Here is a 15277-nt window from a genome sequence, read left to right as displayed (position 1 = left end):
CTCCTAATACAACATGGCATGAATGAAATAAGCAAACTATGAAACAACCAAATGAAATTAAATGAAATGAAATAACCAAACATTCATTGTCTGATATAGCTGTAAAACTCATCTGAAAAGTTTTCAAAATAAATCACTGTTTAAAAATGTATAGTGTGTACCTTCCAAAAATGAAACCTACATCTATCTCTGCGTTGTGAAGAATATGTACTAAGGTTATAACAAACAACAAGAAAACATTTTTATGTAGAAAACCATGATTAAATCGAGTCTTCCAGACTAGTGATTTAAATCAAATCCACCCTGCTGCTTCCCTGTGTGAACAACAAACTCCTCCACGCTCTGCTCACACACAGCCACCAGCCTTCTAAGTCACTCCTGGCTGCACTGAACTGAGTGTGACTAGCCAGACACTCAGGAACCTCCCAATCGACACAGCAACATCAGCCAGTTTTCTTCTCCCAGCCTTGCACCGCGGGAAAGTGCATCTTGGACAGCTCAGTCTGGTCACTGGGATGGACAATCTCAGTCGTCAGTGGGTCACCCCCACAGAGGGGCCCGGTTAGGCCACAGCCTTGTTCTCTCCAGTCAAATCCCCCAAACACTTCAATGAAAACACACAGGTCCAGACAAAACACTAAAACCACTTGAGTAACTGGAGCAAGGGGGTTTTCAGGGATTATGAGGGAGAAAGATGTCAAAGGTCACTACTGGTTAAAACTATAAAATTATAAAATGCACTTTAAATCCTAAATTTTACCAAGCTAAGGAAGATGTGAAGCAAACAGGATTTCCCACCCCACCCGCTGTTGCAGGCAGTTCACAGTTCTGAGTATCCAGGCTGGATTTCCTTCCAGCCTTGGTCCGTCCTCCCCACTCCACGGCCCCTGTTGCCCTTCAAGTCATATTCATCATATTCTTACCTTCTGTAGAGATGGGAGAGGAGAGGTGAAAATGGAGGCAATTCTCCCTTTTGCTTTTGTACCACTCTCCTCTTTGAGGTTCACCCCCTAGCCAGGAGGCAGGCAACAATCAGTTTGTGGCCTAAGTGAGCGTCCAGCCGTCCTTCCAGTGAATTGTAACTCTCTTGTTCCCAGCTCCACAGCTGGTGAAGGGCCAGCTGAGCAATTACTGGACACTTAGCACCTAGCTGGTGTGCAGGTGCCGCTGTCTCTGGGGAGCTCATCTGTGGGCATTTTCCATCTTTACAGCATGTAACAAACTTACAGCAAACTCTCCGAGGTCCATGGACAGTGCTGATATTGTTCCATTAAAATGTGTCTAATATTCAGCAGGTGATGACTTTCCCTATGATACCTCACAGGACATACTTCGGAGATTTATCGTTTTGTAAGCATGGTGACCATAATAGTGTAGACCATTGGTTCTCAAATGTGTTTCATCAGCACCACCCTCCCACCCCAGCTTCTTTGTGTCTTTGGTCATTAACACCCCCACCCTCACAAGCACATATATCGCCATCCAGCTCTAACAGCAGAGCAGTTGCTGGTGAAGCGCACAGCTCTGAAGCCCTCCAACAGCAGCACAGGAGTGATGGTGGCCATGTGAAAAGTGATATTCCTCAGTATCGCTGTTCACAGCAGACTTATCACCCCAGTGACACCTACTTCTGTGCTGATTCTCCACCTGGGTTTGAGAGCCTGAGCATTTATCCCCACCTCCCAGATGGGCCTGTTCCTTCTTCATGACCCCAACCACCTGGGGCCGACAGCCAGTGCTCTTTTAAAAACAAACACCACACAGAGGTCACGCCTCCCTTGACACATTTCTGTCCCTGCATTGGGAGGCTCTGCTCACAGTTTGAGAATTGGTAGTGTAGAGAGTCACCTGCTCCTTTCCATCTCCGGGATCCCCACAGAAAATGTCCGAGCAGGAGAGCGGAACAGATCCAATTAACACTAACCTTGCAAAACATATTTTGGCGATTTTAGCCATAAACATTCTCTCCATCTTTCAGCCACTACCCCCAGCAAATCAATTACATGCAAAAGCAGCAGAGAATCCTGTGGCACCTTATAGACTAACAGACGTTTTGAAGCGTGAGCTTTCGTGTGTGAATACCCACTTCGTCTGACGCAGGTAGTGGAAATTTCCAGGGGCAGGTATATATATGCTAGCAAGCAAACTCGAGATAACGAGGTTAGTTCAATCAGGGAGGATGAGGCCCTGTTCTAGCAGCTGAGGTGTGAAAACCAAGGGAGGAGAAACTGGTTCTGTAATTGGCAAGCCATTCACAGTCTTTGTTTAGTCCTGAGCTGATGGTGTCGTGGTGTCATTCACACACGAAAGCTCACGCTCCAAAACGTCTGTTAGTGTATAAGATGCCACAGGATTCTCTGCAACTTTTACAGATCCAGACTAACACGGCTACCCCTCTGATAATTATATGCAAGTTACTTAATCCTTTCTTGCCATGTGTCACAGAAGTTTAGATCCTGCGTGGATTCTTCCATGTTTAATGAGGTCAGACCTCCATATGAAACTTTTCCCGCAGTCCAAGCACCTCTGGAGTCTCTACTGTGTGGATTACTTGATGATAAACAAGGTGTGACCTTCTTCTGAAACTTTTCCCACAGTCTAAGCACTTGTGGGGACTCTCTCCTGTGTGGACTGCCTGATGTTTAACAAGATCAGACCTTTGTATGTAACCTTTCCCACAGTCCAAGCACTTATGGGGTCTCTCTCCTGTGTGGATTGCCTGATGTTTAACAAGGTTTGACCTCTCTGTGAAATATTTCCCACAGTCCAAGCACTTGTGGGGTCTCTCGCCTGTGTGGATTGTCTGATGTTTAACAAGGTCTGACCTTTGTATGTAACCTTTCCCACAGTCTAAGCACTTGTGGGGTCTCTCTCCTGTGTGGACTGCCTGATGTTTAACAAGGTTTGACCTCTCTGTGAAACACTTCCCACAGTCCAAGCACTTGTGGGGTCTCTCTCCTGTGTGGATTCTCTGATGTTGAACAAGCTGTGACCTTCTTATGAAACTTTTCCCACAGTCCAAGCACTTGTGGGGTCTCTCTCCTGTGTGGATTGCCTGATGTTGAACAAGGTCTGACCTTTGTATGTAACCTTTCCCACAGTCCAAGCACTTGTGGGGTCTCTCTCCTGTGTGGACTGCCTGATGATAAATGAGCAGTGACTTTCTTATGAAACTTTTCCCACAGTCCAAGCACTTGTGGGGTCTCTCTCCTGTGTGGATTCCCTGATGCTGAACGAGGTGTGACCTTCTTATGAAACTTTTCCCACAGTCCAAACACTTGTGGGGTCTCTCTCCGGTGTGGATTGCCTGATGGTGAACAAGGTGTGACCTTCTTATGGAACTTTCGCCTAAGTCCAAGCGCTCGTGGGGTCTCGCTCCTTTGTGTAAAGCCTGATGACGAACTAGGTGTGACCTCTGTATGAAATTTTTCCCACACTCCAAGCACTTGTGGGGTCTGTCTCCTGTGTGGATTGCCTGATGTTTAACAAGGTTTGACCTTCTTATGAAACTTTTCCCACACTCCAAGCATTTGTGGGGTCTTTCTCCTGCGTGGATTGCCTGATGTTTAACAAGGTGTGACCTTCTTATGAAACTTTTCCCACAGTCCAAGCACTTGTGGGGTCTCTCTCCTGTGTGGACTGCCTGATGTTGAACAAGGAGTGACCTTCTTATGGAACTTTCGCCTAAGTCCAAGCGCTCGTGGGGTCTCGTTCCTGTGTGTAAAGTCTGATGACGAACTAGGTGTGACCTCTGTATGAAATTTTTCCCACACTCCAAGCACTTGTGGGGTCTCTCTCCTGTGTGGACTGCCTGATGTTTAACAAGGTTTGACCTCTCTGTGAAACATTTCCCACACTCCAAGCACTTGTGGGGTCTTTCTCCTGTGTGGATTGCCTGGTGTTGAACAAGGTGTGACCTTCTTATGAAATTTTTCCCACAGTCGAAGCACTTATGGGGTCTTTCCCCTGTGTGGCTTAACTGATGTCTAATTATTTGTGTCTTCGAAATGAAACATTTCCCACACTTGAGTGATTGAGAGGGCTTCTCTTCAGTGTGGCTTCTCCCGTGGTTATTAAGATCTGAGAGCTTATTGAAGCTTTCCCCATGGTCCAAACATTGAAGGGGTTTCTCTCCAGTATGGATTGTCTGATGTGTGACAAGCTGTGAGCTCACAATGAATTTTTTCCCACACTGAAGGTAGCGCAAGGGTGTTTCTTCCTTGGGATTTGTCTGCTGCACTCTGGGATCCTTCTCTCTTCCCTCACTGTTAATAGATTCATCCACTTTCTTCCCTGGGTGGTTTCCCAGCAGCTTCTCTGATCTGTGCCAGTTTCCCCAGGATTCTGCCTGCTCCAAGCACCAGGAAAAATTCCCTTTAGCTCTTTCCACAAAGGTCCCCTGTGGTTCCACTTCCCCAGGAACTTCCTGATGATGATTCCCCTCCTCATTCTCACTCCCTCGCTCAGCATCTGCTGGGAGAGACACAATCCAGACAGAAGTTATTGTGCTGGGGAGAAAGAGGAATAGCACAAAGGGAAAACCAACACACAAACTGAGCAGTTGGACTCCGCCTCCACATTCCACCCAAACACTCACAGGGATGGAAAACTGGGAAGCAAACTCCTGCAGATAAGAGGCTAGGTGGAATGGTGTGAGCTATATGTGATGACTGCAGCCCTGTCGTGGCTCAAATGAGGAAGAACTGAGGGCGTTACTCACACCATATTTGGGGATTATCATCTTTTTCATTCATTCCCTAGATGGTTTCTGTGTCAGTCCTCACCTGTATGGGGGCATCTCGGAAGCCTTCTTTCCTCGCAGGCCTGGAGATCGGGCACCCACGGCTCTTCCCCTCGTTCCAGCTGGACAATCAGCTCAGGTTTGGGAAGGGGGAATCCTGCGCAGAGAGTGAAATCAGACCAGATCAGGGTGCATGGAGCACTGGTGGATTATTTGTCAGAAAGGACATTCCGTGAATGGAACCTGTCCCTGTGCTCTGCTGGAGGAAAGTGGAATCCAAGAGGATAGGAAAATGGTCACTGAGCCCCATGGACAGAGGAAGTTGTCTGGGGAGGTGAATTGAATTATTACTACATACTCACTAGGCGTTCCCAAGATCTGTATGCTCTGGGGGCCTTGCTGACTCTCACTCAGCTCTGCACTTAAACCTCTGCCTCTTTCTAAACCTGCAGACCCCAGGGCCCTTCCCATGGCTGAAGCTAGTCCCAAGGAGGGAGGTGAACAGGGATTGTGTGTGCAGCCAAGAAACAACACAGACAGGACAATGACGGATTTATGCCCCTTTGAAAGCTGAAGCGGTGGGGATGGTTTAGCTTGTCCATTGGGTTTTGACACCCATGTTCCACTGGAGGGGGCACGGAGATGCAAGTCTCTTTCACATGGCAGCTGTGCATTATGGAACCCACTTGCCTCTGATCTAACTGACCAGGGAAGAACATATCCAGATTCAGACACACAGACCCCACGGCTTCTAATATCTGAGGAGATGGGAATCCCTTACCCAGCGAGGTCACCGTCTCATAGTTCTCCTGCATGACATCCCTGTAGAGGGCTCTCTGAGCGGGGTCCAGCAGAGCCCCCTGTTCCTGGGTGAAATACACAGCTACCTCCTCAAAGGTCACCGGCATCTGAAACACCAAAAGGCCCCAGTCATTACCTGCTGCTCCAGCCACAACCCCACTAGTCACGTGAGAGGAAGGATAAAGAAATGGAAGCTCTGGGAGGGCCACAGTAGCAGAATCCAACCCCCACCCTGCTCAGAGCAGCCAGGAGGCTTCAGGGGGTGGGAGAAGGTGAGAGCTCCTTGTTCCCCCAGCACATGGAGTAGGGCAGGGTCATTTCATTTCCCACATTCCTTCCAGACACAGGCTGATATGGGAAAGCAGATCTCTGAGCCAGGAACAGGAATCTGAACAGCTTCCCTGCGTATTTCACAGCAGCCTCAGGCTAGTGGGGTCTCACTGCAGCACTGGGAGCCTGGAAAATGTTCCCAGCCCTGTGAAAGGGGTTCTATCCTGTTTGAGAAATGTGGGAATGTCCCGTCTCCCCTCCTCCATCACCAATGGGCCCACTCTGAAAATCAGCAGGTTTATTACACCCAGTCGCCTTCCTGCCCCCGCCCCAGGAGCTCCCTGACAAGCATCTACGGCAGCTGGCTCCATCACAAACATTTCCCTTCCCTGTGTCCTGGAAGATGGGCCCATCTGGACCGAAACATGGACGTGATTCCTCAGCCTGTCGGGGGGAGAGGGGAGGTTACAGAAGGGGCTTCAGTCCATGTCACACCCCGATTCTCCCCAGAGTCTTCAGACCCCTCCAGTAACAGCATCTCTGAGCCAAATGCTAGAAAAAGGCAGAATCAAGGGGGCCACTTTGGGGATTGTCCCCACTGCAGATGTAAACCCCTCCCTTAGGAACAGCAGGAGCCCTCTGGTGGCATCAAAACCCTGAAGAATGAGCTGCCCTGGAACCTCCTCCTGAGCAGCCCCAGGGACAGGCAGGCAGAGGCTGAGCCCATTGGAGCCAGCCCACTCCCTGCTTCCAAGCCAGCAGTGACTCGTCTGGACTCTGATGCGGGCTGAGATCCTGAATCCTGCCAGGGAATCCAGACAGGCCCTGGGCAGCAGCCCCAAACTCAGTGACACACAGACCCCCGCATCCAGCAACTGACGGGGGTGTCTGACTTGTAACAACACACTGGGAGCGGGGGGGGGTGGGCTGGGTTTTTTATTACCAGTTTCCTGAGAAGAAAACTTAGCCCCCCCCTCCCCGCTCCCATGGGCAGAAGAAGCTGCTTAGTCACTGCCCCCTCCCCCCTCGCAGTGCCCTCACTCAAAGCTTTCCTCAATTCCCCGCCACCCCCCTGCCCCTTCCTCAGTGCCCCCATAATTCGCCCATTCCAGCCTCGCTCCTTCAAGCCCCACAATCCCCCGCATCGCCCCATCTTCCCTTCAGTGCGCCCCCGCCCCCATCCCAGCCTGCCCCGCAGCCCCAGCACCCGCCTCCTCCCCCACCCGCTCCCCCCGCCTGCCCTCACCCCCTGCACTTTTAGCCTCCGCCGCCCTGCAGCCGAGGGGGGGGGCGGGTCTCTCTCACCTTCCCTCCGAGGGGGCCCCGGGAGGGGCCGGGCCGGGCTGGGGGCTTCTGCCCTGGCCTGAGGAGGAGAGCTCTGGGGAGCAGAAACGGGGAAGGGGCCCTGCTGGAGATTCCCCTCTCCCGGCTGCAGGCCAGGGCTCCGGGCTGACCCAGCACGCAGCCGCGGGTAATCGGATCTCGCAACGAGCCTGGGAGCCAGAGTTCGTCACCGCACGGCTGCGAGTCACTGCTCCTATACTGCTGCGGGCCGGCGCACGGCTCGCTCCCACCCCCGCAAGAGCGCCTCCCGGCTGCTGCTGGGTCCTCAGGCGCTGCAGGGTTCAGCGCTGCAGCAGCATGTCTGGCTCCGCTCTGTTACACTCCAGGCTCTAAGGACAGAAGGGCCCATCATGAGCATCTAACCCAGGGGGGGTTCCACACTCAACCGAACGACACAATTTTGGGTGGATAATCACAACATGTGGTCCAGCAATTCTCTCACGGTGGCTGCTCTGCACTTTCCCCTATAATCCTGATAACTTTAGGAGAAGCCAATCAAAATGTGCACATCAGGTCAGAGGGGGGGGATGTTCTCCTAGTTGTGGGGAACTTTCTGGCTTATACGGAGCCATGGTGGAATTGGCTTAGCAAAAGGAAATCTGACTCCTTTACTACCTCACAGGCCTGCAATGACCTCAAAGACTCTTCCCCACAAACCTTGCCATTCTGGTCCCATAAGCCAAGGCCAGGCTCAGGGCTCCTGAGGTGCTCAGCCCCCAATCTTTCTTGTGTCAACCAGCGACAGATATATCCCTTGTGGGGTGCTTCCCTTCACCCTCTGGATGCTTCCCTGATCATTACACACAGAGTTCAGTATAGAAATACATTTAGTTAAACAAACAAAGTAATACAAAAATATAAAAGGGAGAAAGCGTGCGGAAAGATTAAATGAAAATGCATGTCTCCTCCACTCTCGAATGTTGAGAGGGAGGGGAGGCCCGCGCGCCCCCCGGGAGATAGAACCACACACCCCCGCAAGAGATCTGTTGGGATTGCCGAGTAGTTCACTGTCTGTTCCTCCCATGTCCAGGCCTCCACTGCCCCCCCCCACCCCCCAACCCCACCACCCAACACCCCCACCACCCACCCCACCCACCAACCCCACCCCACCACCCCACAAAAAAAAAAAAAAACAAAAAAAAAACCCATAGGCCAAACCTGCTCAGACTCTGGCTGTGCTGCAGTGGATGCTGTGATCAGACCACTTTTACTCTGTGGTCGGCACATGCATCTTCAGGCTCTTAGGTGGCAGGAACCTTCTTCCTAGATTCAGCTCTTTTCCTGTCAGGGGTTATTTTTTATTAAAATAAATTAAAACGCAGGTGATTAAGATAAGAGAAACATCGACTAAACCTGATACAAGAGGGCCTTTTCCAGCGTGGAGCCAGGGCAGGCTCTTTCACTGATGAGGAACCTTTATGTAGACCGAGATTTTCTCTGGTTTCAGGAGTGGACAAGTTTCGTATCAGCCTATAATCATTATTGTGATTAAAAAAAGTAGAAACTTTGCCCCCACTGTTTATCTTCCTTGGAGCTTACCTGAGAGTAAGGGAGATTCCTGCCTGGATCTGTAGTTCTTCATTCTTCCTTCTTGCAATTGCTTAAGAATAAACTGTCTCTGATTTCTTACAACCAACCTAAAAGTAAAAACTCTGTCTTCTTCCACAATTATTGGTGCCGTGACTCGCATGGTAACACCCAGCTGAGACAGTGGCAGCTACTGCAGACCGTTCCCCTTCGAACCCCAAGGCGCCAATCAAGAGGCAAGAGACCTTTTGAAATCTCTAATGGGGTATCGAAGGAGGACTGCCCGTGGAACCATCTGTCCCTCTTGGGCTCATGCCATCCAAACTTATTGATTTTATAACAAAATCAAATGCAGAGAGGTACTGAGGAACTGTTGCCACCCTCAGTAAGATTAGTTTGAAGTGATCAGAGCTGGCTCTAGCTTTTTTGCCACCCCAAGCAAAAAGTGCCGCCCTAGGCACGTGCTTCCTCGTCTGGTGCCTGCAGCCGGCCCTGGAAGTGGTACTGATGTGTAACAAGGCCTGATCTGAGTCAATTACATTGAAGCTGCGTAACCCTTTCTTGTCATGTGTCACAGAAGTTTAGATCCTGTGTGGATTCTCCCATGTTGAACGAGGTCTGATCTACATGTGAAGCTTTTTCCACAGTCCAACCACTTACAGAATCACTCTCCTGTGTGGATTTTGTGTTGTTTAACCAGGGCTGATCTCTGTCTGAATGTTTACCTACAGAGCAAGCACCTGTGGGGGTCTCTCTCCTGTGTGGATTGCCTGATGTTGAACAAGGCGTGACCTTCTTGTGAAACTTTTCTCACAGTCCAAGCACTTATGTGGTCTCTCTCCTGTGTGGATTGCCTGATGATAAACAAATTCTGACCTTTGTATGAAACTTTTCCCACAGTCCAAGCACTTGTGGCGTCTCTCTCCTGTGTGGATTGCCTTATGTCGAACAAGGTCTGACTGCCGTGTGAAACTTTTCCCACAGTCTAAGCACTTATGGGGTCTCTCTCCTGTATGGATTGCCTGATGAAAAACAAATTCTGACCTTTGTATGAAACTTTTCCCACAGTCCAAGCACTTGTGAGGTCTCTCTCCTGTGTGGATTGCCTTATGTCGAACAAGGTGTGACCTTCTTATGAAACTTTTCTCACAGTCGACGCACTTGTGGGGTCTCTCTCCTGTGTGGACTGCCTGATGATAAACAAATTCTGACCTTCGTATGAAACTTTTTCCACAGTACAAGCACTTATGGGGTCTCTCTCCTGTGTGGATTGCCTTATGTTGAACAAGGTGTGACCTTCTTATGAAACTTTTCCCACAGTCCACGCACTTGTGGGGTCTCTCTCCTGTGTTGATTGCCTGATGATAAACAAATTCTGACCTTCGTATGAAACTTTTCCCACAGTCCAAGCACTTGTGAGGTCTCTCTCCTGTGTGGATTGCCTTATGTTGAACAAGGTGTGACCTTCTTATGAAAGATTTCCCACAGTCCAAGCACTTGTGGGGTCTCTCTCCTGTGTGGATTGCCTTATGTTGAACAAGGTTTGACCTTCTTATGAAACTTTCCTTCTCACAGTCCAAGCACTTATGGGGCCTCTCTCTGTGGTGCATTCTCATTAATGACATTTTGTGCTGATCTTTGAACTGAAACATTTCCCTTCAGCTCTCCAAACAAGGGTCTCCTTGTGGTTGCACTTCTCCAGGAAAACTTAGATAGGCTTAGACTGTCATATAAAACTTTCCCACTCACTCATTCTCACTCCCTCGCTCAGACACCTACTGGGAGAGACACAATCCAGACGGGAGTCATTGTGCTGGGAGACAAAGGAATAGCATCAAGAGAAAAAACCAACAAGAGGAGACTCAGCAATTGGATTTATTTGCCTCCACCATCCCACCACAGACACTCAAAAGGAAAGAGAAATGGGATCGAAACTCTGCAGCTAAGAAATGGGTGGAAAGTCGTGAGCGATATCTTGCTGACTACAGCCTGTCGTGGCTGAAATGAGGAAAGAACTGAGGGTGCTTATTCACACCATATTTGGGATTCTCAACTATTTCCTCATTCCCAGATGTTTCTGTGTCAGTCCCTCACCTGTATGGAGGGAATCTCGGAAGCCTTCTTTCCTCGCATTCCTGGAGATCGGGCACCCACGGCTCTTCCCCTCGTTCCAGCTGGACAATCCAGCTCAGGTTTGGGAATGGGAAATCCTGTTGCAGATGGGTGGGAATCAGACCAGATAGGGTGCATGGAGGATTGCTGGAGTATTTGTCACTAAGGACATTCTTATGAGTGGAACTGTCCCCTGTGCTCTGCTGGAGGAACATGGAAGCACAGGGCTTCTCCCTGACGGGAACATGGTCACTGAGCCCCCTTGCCGCAGAGGAAGTTGTCTGGGGAGGTGAGTTGAATTATTACTGGCCATCCTTCACACAAGGCGTTCCCAGGAGCTGTGCGCTCTGGGACCTTGCTGACTCTCACACATTCTGGCACTTAACCCCTGCCTCTTTCTAAACCTGCAGAGACCAGAGCCCTCCCAGGGCTGGAGCTAGTCCCAAAGAGGGAGGTGAAAACAGGGATTGTGTGTGCAGCCGAGAAACAAAATAGACAGGACATGATGGGATTTATGCCCCTTGAAAGCTGGACGGGGTAGGGCAATGATGGTTAACTTGTCCATTGGGTATTGACAACTTATGTCCCACTGGAGAGGGCACGGAGCCAATGCGGCAAGTCTCTTCCCAGCACATGGCAGCTGTGCATTATGGAACCCACTCAGCCTCTAGGGGATCTAATAACTGGACACATGGGAACCTAGTTCCCTGTTGTTTTGGCCTGAGGAACGTGACATGCAGACCAGATCCCCCCCCCCCCCCCCCCCCCCCCCCCCCCCCCTCACATGGGCACTGACCCCTTGCGCGAGGAAGTTGTCTGGCCGAGGTGAGTTGAAACACTGCACCGACTCCGAAGTCACTGCGTTCCCAAGGATCTGTGCGCTCTAGACTTGAAACCCCTGCCTCTGCTAACACCTGCAGAGCCCAGAGCCCCCCACCTAGTCCCAAGGAGGGAGGTGCACTGTTGTGTGTGCAGATCAAGAAACCCCGACAGGACAACTACAGATTTAATGCCACTTGAAAGCAGCTCACCTCGTCAAACTGACCCGGGAGACCTGAACCATGATTCAGACATGACAGACCCCATGGCTTACTAATTAACTTTAAGTGTGAGGTTAACAGTTGATCTCGTAAATTCTCCTGCATGACGTCCCTGTAGAGGGCTCTCTGAGCGGGGTCCAGCAGAGCCCCCTGCTCCTGGGTGAAATACACAGCCACTCCTCGAAGGTCACCGGCATCTGAAACAACAAGAGTCCCTCACTCAGCACCTGCTGCCCCAGCCACAATCCCCCTGGTCATGTGAGAGGAAGGATAAAGAAATGGAAGCTCTGGGAGGGCCAGAGTAGCAGAAATCCCACCTCCACCCTGCTCAGAGCAGCCAGGAGGCTTCAGGGGGTGGAGAAGGTGAGAGCTTCCTTTGTCCCCCCCAGCACACGGAAGCAGGGCAGGGTCTTCTCATTTCCCACATGCCTGCCAGCCACAGGCTGATACGGGAAGCAGAGCTCTGAGCCAGGGACAGGGACAGAATCCCAACAGCTTCCTGCGTATTTCACAGCAGCCTCTGGCCAGTGGGTTCAGGCTCCAGCACTGGGAGCCTGGAAAATGTTCCCAGCCCTGTGCAAGACGGTTAAATCCTGTTTGAGAAATTGGGGATGTCCCTCTTCCCTCCCCTACCACCAATGGGCCTACTCAGAAAATCAGCAGGCTTTCTCACACCCTGTCTCCTCCCTGCCTCTCCCTCACCTGCCCAGTTCTCCCTAAAAATCCCCTACCTGAGCTGGCTCCATCACAGCCATTTCCCTTCCCTGTCCCCTGGAAGATGGGCCGATCTGGAGTGAAATGTGGACCGATTTCTCAGCCTGTTGGGGTGAGAGGGGCGATGGGGATGGTTACAGACGGGGCTTCAGTCCATGTCACACGCCGGTTCACCCAGCCTCTTTCAAACCCTTCCAGTAACAGCATCTCTGAGCCAAATGCTAGGAAAAGAGCAGAATCAAAGGGCCACTTTGGGGAATTGCCCGCCACTGCAGTGTAAACCCTTCTTCCTTGGCAATGTGTTTTTCAGAGCCCACTGGTGGCAACACCTGAAGAAGGAGCTGCCCTGGACTCGCCCTGCAGTCCCCAGGGACAGGCAGGCAGAGGCTGATCCCATTGGCCCATCCACACTCTCCCCCTGCCAGAGCCAGCAGTGACTCTGGTCTGACTCTGTGTGGCTGAGGCCTGGTCTACCACTACCTGTTAAACCGATTTTAACAGCAGGTTAACTCGACTTTTAACGCTGCGGGCACCCGTCCACACTACACTGCTCTTTATATCAATTTAAAGGGCTCTTTAAATCGATTTCTGTACTCCTACAAAACAAGAGGAGTAACGCTAAACTTTTGATATTACTATGATCGGATTAGGTTAGTGTGAGCAAATTGACGTTATTCGGGCCTCGTTATTTTACAGTAGCTGACCCACAATGCACCCTTCAGAAATCGACGCTAGCCTCGGACCATGGACAGCAGCCCACCGAATAAATGTGCCTAGTGTGGACGCGCACAAATCGACTTTATATATCTGCTTTATAAAAAGCCGGTTGAAGCTAATTTGAATTTATCCTGTAGTGTAGACGTAGCCAGAGATCGGAAGGTGGGGGAGCTTGTAGGGAAATGGACCAGGTTCCCGGGCACCCCCAACTTCTGAGTCTGCATCTCAGCCCCCCATCAGCACGGGTGTGTCCCCTTGTGGGTGGGAGGCTGGGTTTTGCCTTGTAGCCTCTGCCCCTGCCAGGGTTTAGTTTCCCTCCCCCAATTTCAGTACCAAAGCTTCTGGGTGCCCCAGTTTCAGGAGAAGACTTCTCTCCGCCCTGCAAAGCTGTGTCCCATGGGCAGAGCCTGCCTGGGAATCTCCCCCTCCCACATCCCTCCCCTCGCAGTGCCCCCCCTCACATCTTCCCTCATTGCAGCCTCGCCCCCCCTGCAGCCCCAATCTCCCCGATCCCCCGAACACCCCGGGCTGCCTCCCTGCCCCGCAGCCCCAGCACCTGCCCTCCGCCCTCACCCCCTGCACCTCTTTAGCCTCCCCCTCCAGCCCGGGGGTGGGGAGGGGCGGGTCTCTCTCACTTCCCTCGAGCGGGGCCCCCGGGGCAGGGGCCGGGCCGGGCTGGGGGCTCTGCCCTGGCCTGGGAGAGGGCTCCTGGGGAGCAGCGGGAAGGGCCCTGCTGGAGATTCCCTCTCCGGCTGCAGCCAGGGCTCCGGGCTCCCAGCACCAGCCGCCGGGCTCGGGATCTCGCTCGAGTGGGAGCCAGAGTCACCGCAGCGGCTGCGAGTCGCTTCCTGCTGCCGGGCCGGAGCCCAGCGCTCGCTGCCCCCCGACAGAGCCGCCTCCCGGCTGCTGCTGGGTCCTAGGGCTGCAGGGTTCGCGCTGCAGCATGTCTGGCTCCGGCTCCTGTTCCACTCCCAGGCTCTAAGGACAGAAGGGCCCATCATGAGCATCTAGCCCAGGGGGTCTCATGACCAAATTTGGTGGCCTCACAGTGTGTCCAGCAATTCTCGCTGGTGGCCGCTCTGACACTTTCCCCTATAATCCTGACTAACTTTAGGAGAAGCCAATAATTATGCACACAGGTACGGGGGGGATGTTCCTCCTAGTGTGGGGAACTTTTCTGGCTCATACAGAGCCATGGTGGAATTGGCAAGCAAAAGGATCTGAGTCCTTTACTCACAGGCCTGCATGACCTCAAGGACCCCCCCCTGCCCTTCCATTCTGGTCCCCATAACCCCAAGGCCGGGCTCAGGGCTCCTGAGGTGCTCAACCCCCAGTCTTCTTGTGGTCATCCATGACAGATAACCCCATTGTGGGGTGTTCCCTTCACTCTGGATGCTTCCCTGATCATTACACAGAGTTCAGAACAAATACAATTTATTAAACAACAAGTAATACAAAAATAAGGAGAAAAGGGGGAAAGATTAAAGGAAAACATGTCTCTCCACTCTGTGTGTGTGGGGGGGGCGGGGGGGAGAACCACAAAGAGCGTCTGTGGGATGCCAAGGCAGTTCACAGTCTGTTCCTCCCATGTCCCAGGCCTCCTGCCCAGGCTCTGTCTGTGCTGCAGGGATGCTGCGGATCAGACACTTACTCTGGTGGTGGCACATGCCCTCAGGCTCTAGGTGGCAGGACCCTTCTTCCTAGATCAGCCTCTTCCTGTCAGGGTTATTTATAAATAAATAAATGGTGATATACCAATCTCCTAGAACTGGAAGCGACCTTGAAAGGTCATCAAGTCCAGCCCCCTGCCTTCACTAGCAGGACCAAGTACTGATTTTTCCCCAGATCCCCAACTGGCCTCCCTCAAGGACTGAACTCACAACTCTGGGTTTTGCAGACCAATGCTCAAACCACACCCAGTCTAGCCTGCAAGGCCTCTTGGCTGAGGGCATCTCCCTGCCCAAGGTCCGCTTGGTTCACTGCTCCCAGCTCTGAACTACTCCAGTTTCCC

General features: G+C 51.7%; 3 protein-coding genes across 3 annotated transcripts in view; all 3 read right to left on the bottom strand.

The window, feature by feature from the left end:
- The window catches only part of LOC116829487 (uncharacterized), a 193036-nt gene that overhangs the window by 79499 nt on the left and 98260 nt on the right, over positions 1-15277 (bottom strand). Inside the window, 2 exon segments of the mRNA XM_075071504.1 lie at positions 5523-5649; positions 12567-12653. Of these exon segments, the coding sequence (XP_074927605.1) occupies positions 5523-5649; positions 12567-12590 (151 nt within the window). The 5' untranslated portion in view covers positions 12591-12653.
- Positions 58-4892, bottom strand: LOC116829486 (uncharacterized). Its single transcript, XM_075071589.1, is given in 3 exon segments — positions 58-2527; positions 2529-4508; positions 4785-4892. Coding segments are annotated over 3 exon segments (2082 nt in total). The 5' UTR covers positions 4799-4892; the 3' UTR covers positions 58-2439.
- On the bottom strand, positions 9194-10293 carry LOC142047606 (uncharacterized). The gene has a single exon (XM_075071478.1). The coding sequence runs from the start codon at positions 10291-10293 to the stop codon at positions 9409-9411; it is 885 nt and encodes a 294-aa protein (XP_074927579.1). The 3' UTR covers positions 9194-9408.

The sequence above is a fragment of the Chelonoidis abingdonii genome, chromosome 12, assembly GCF_003597395.2.
Source record: "Chelonoidis abingdonii isolate Lonesome George chromosome 12, CheloAbing_2.0, whole genome shotgun sequence".
In the NCBI taxonomy this organism is placed as follows: domain Eukaryota; kingdom Metazoa; phylum Chordata; order Testudines; family Testudinidae; genus Chelonoidis; species Chelonoidis abingdonii.
The sequence above is the reverse complement of the archived record's forward strand: the minus strand, read 5'-3'. Positions and strand labels throughout refer to the sequence as shown.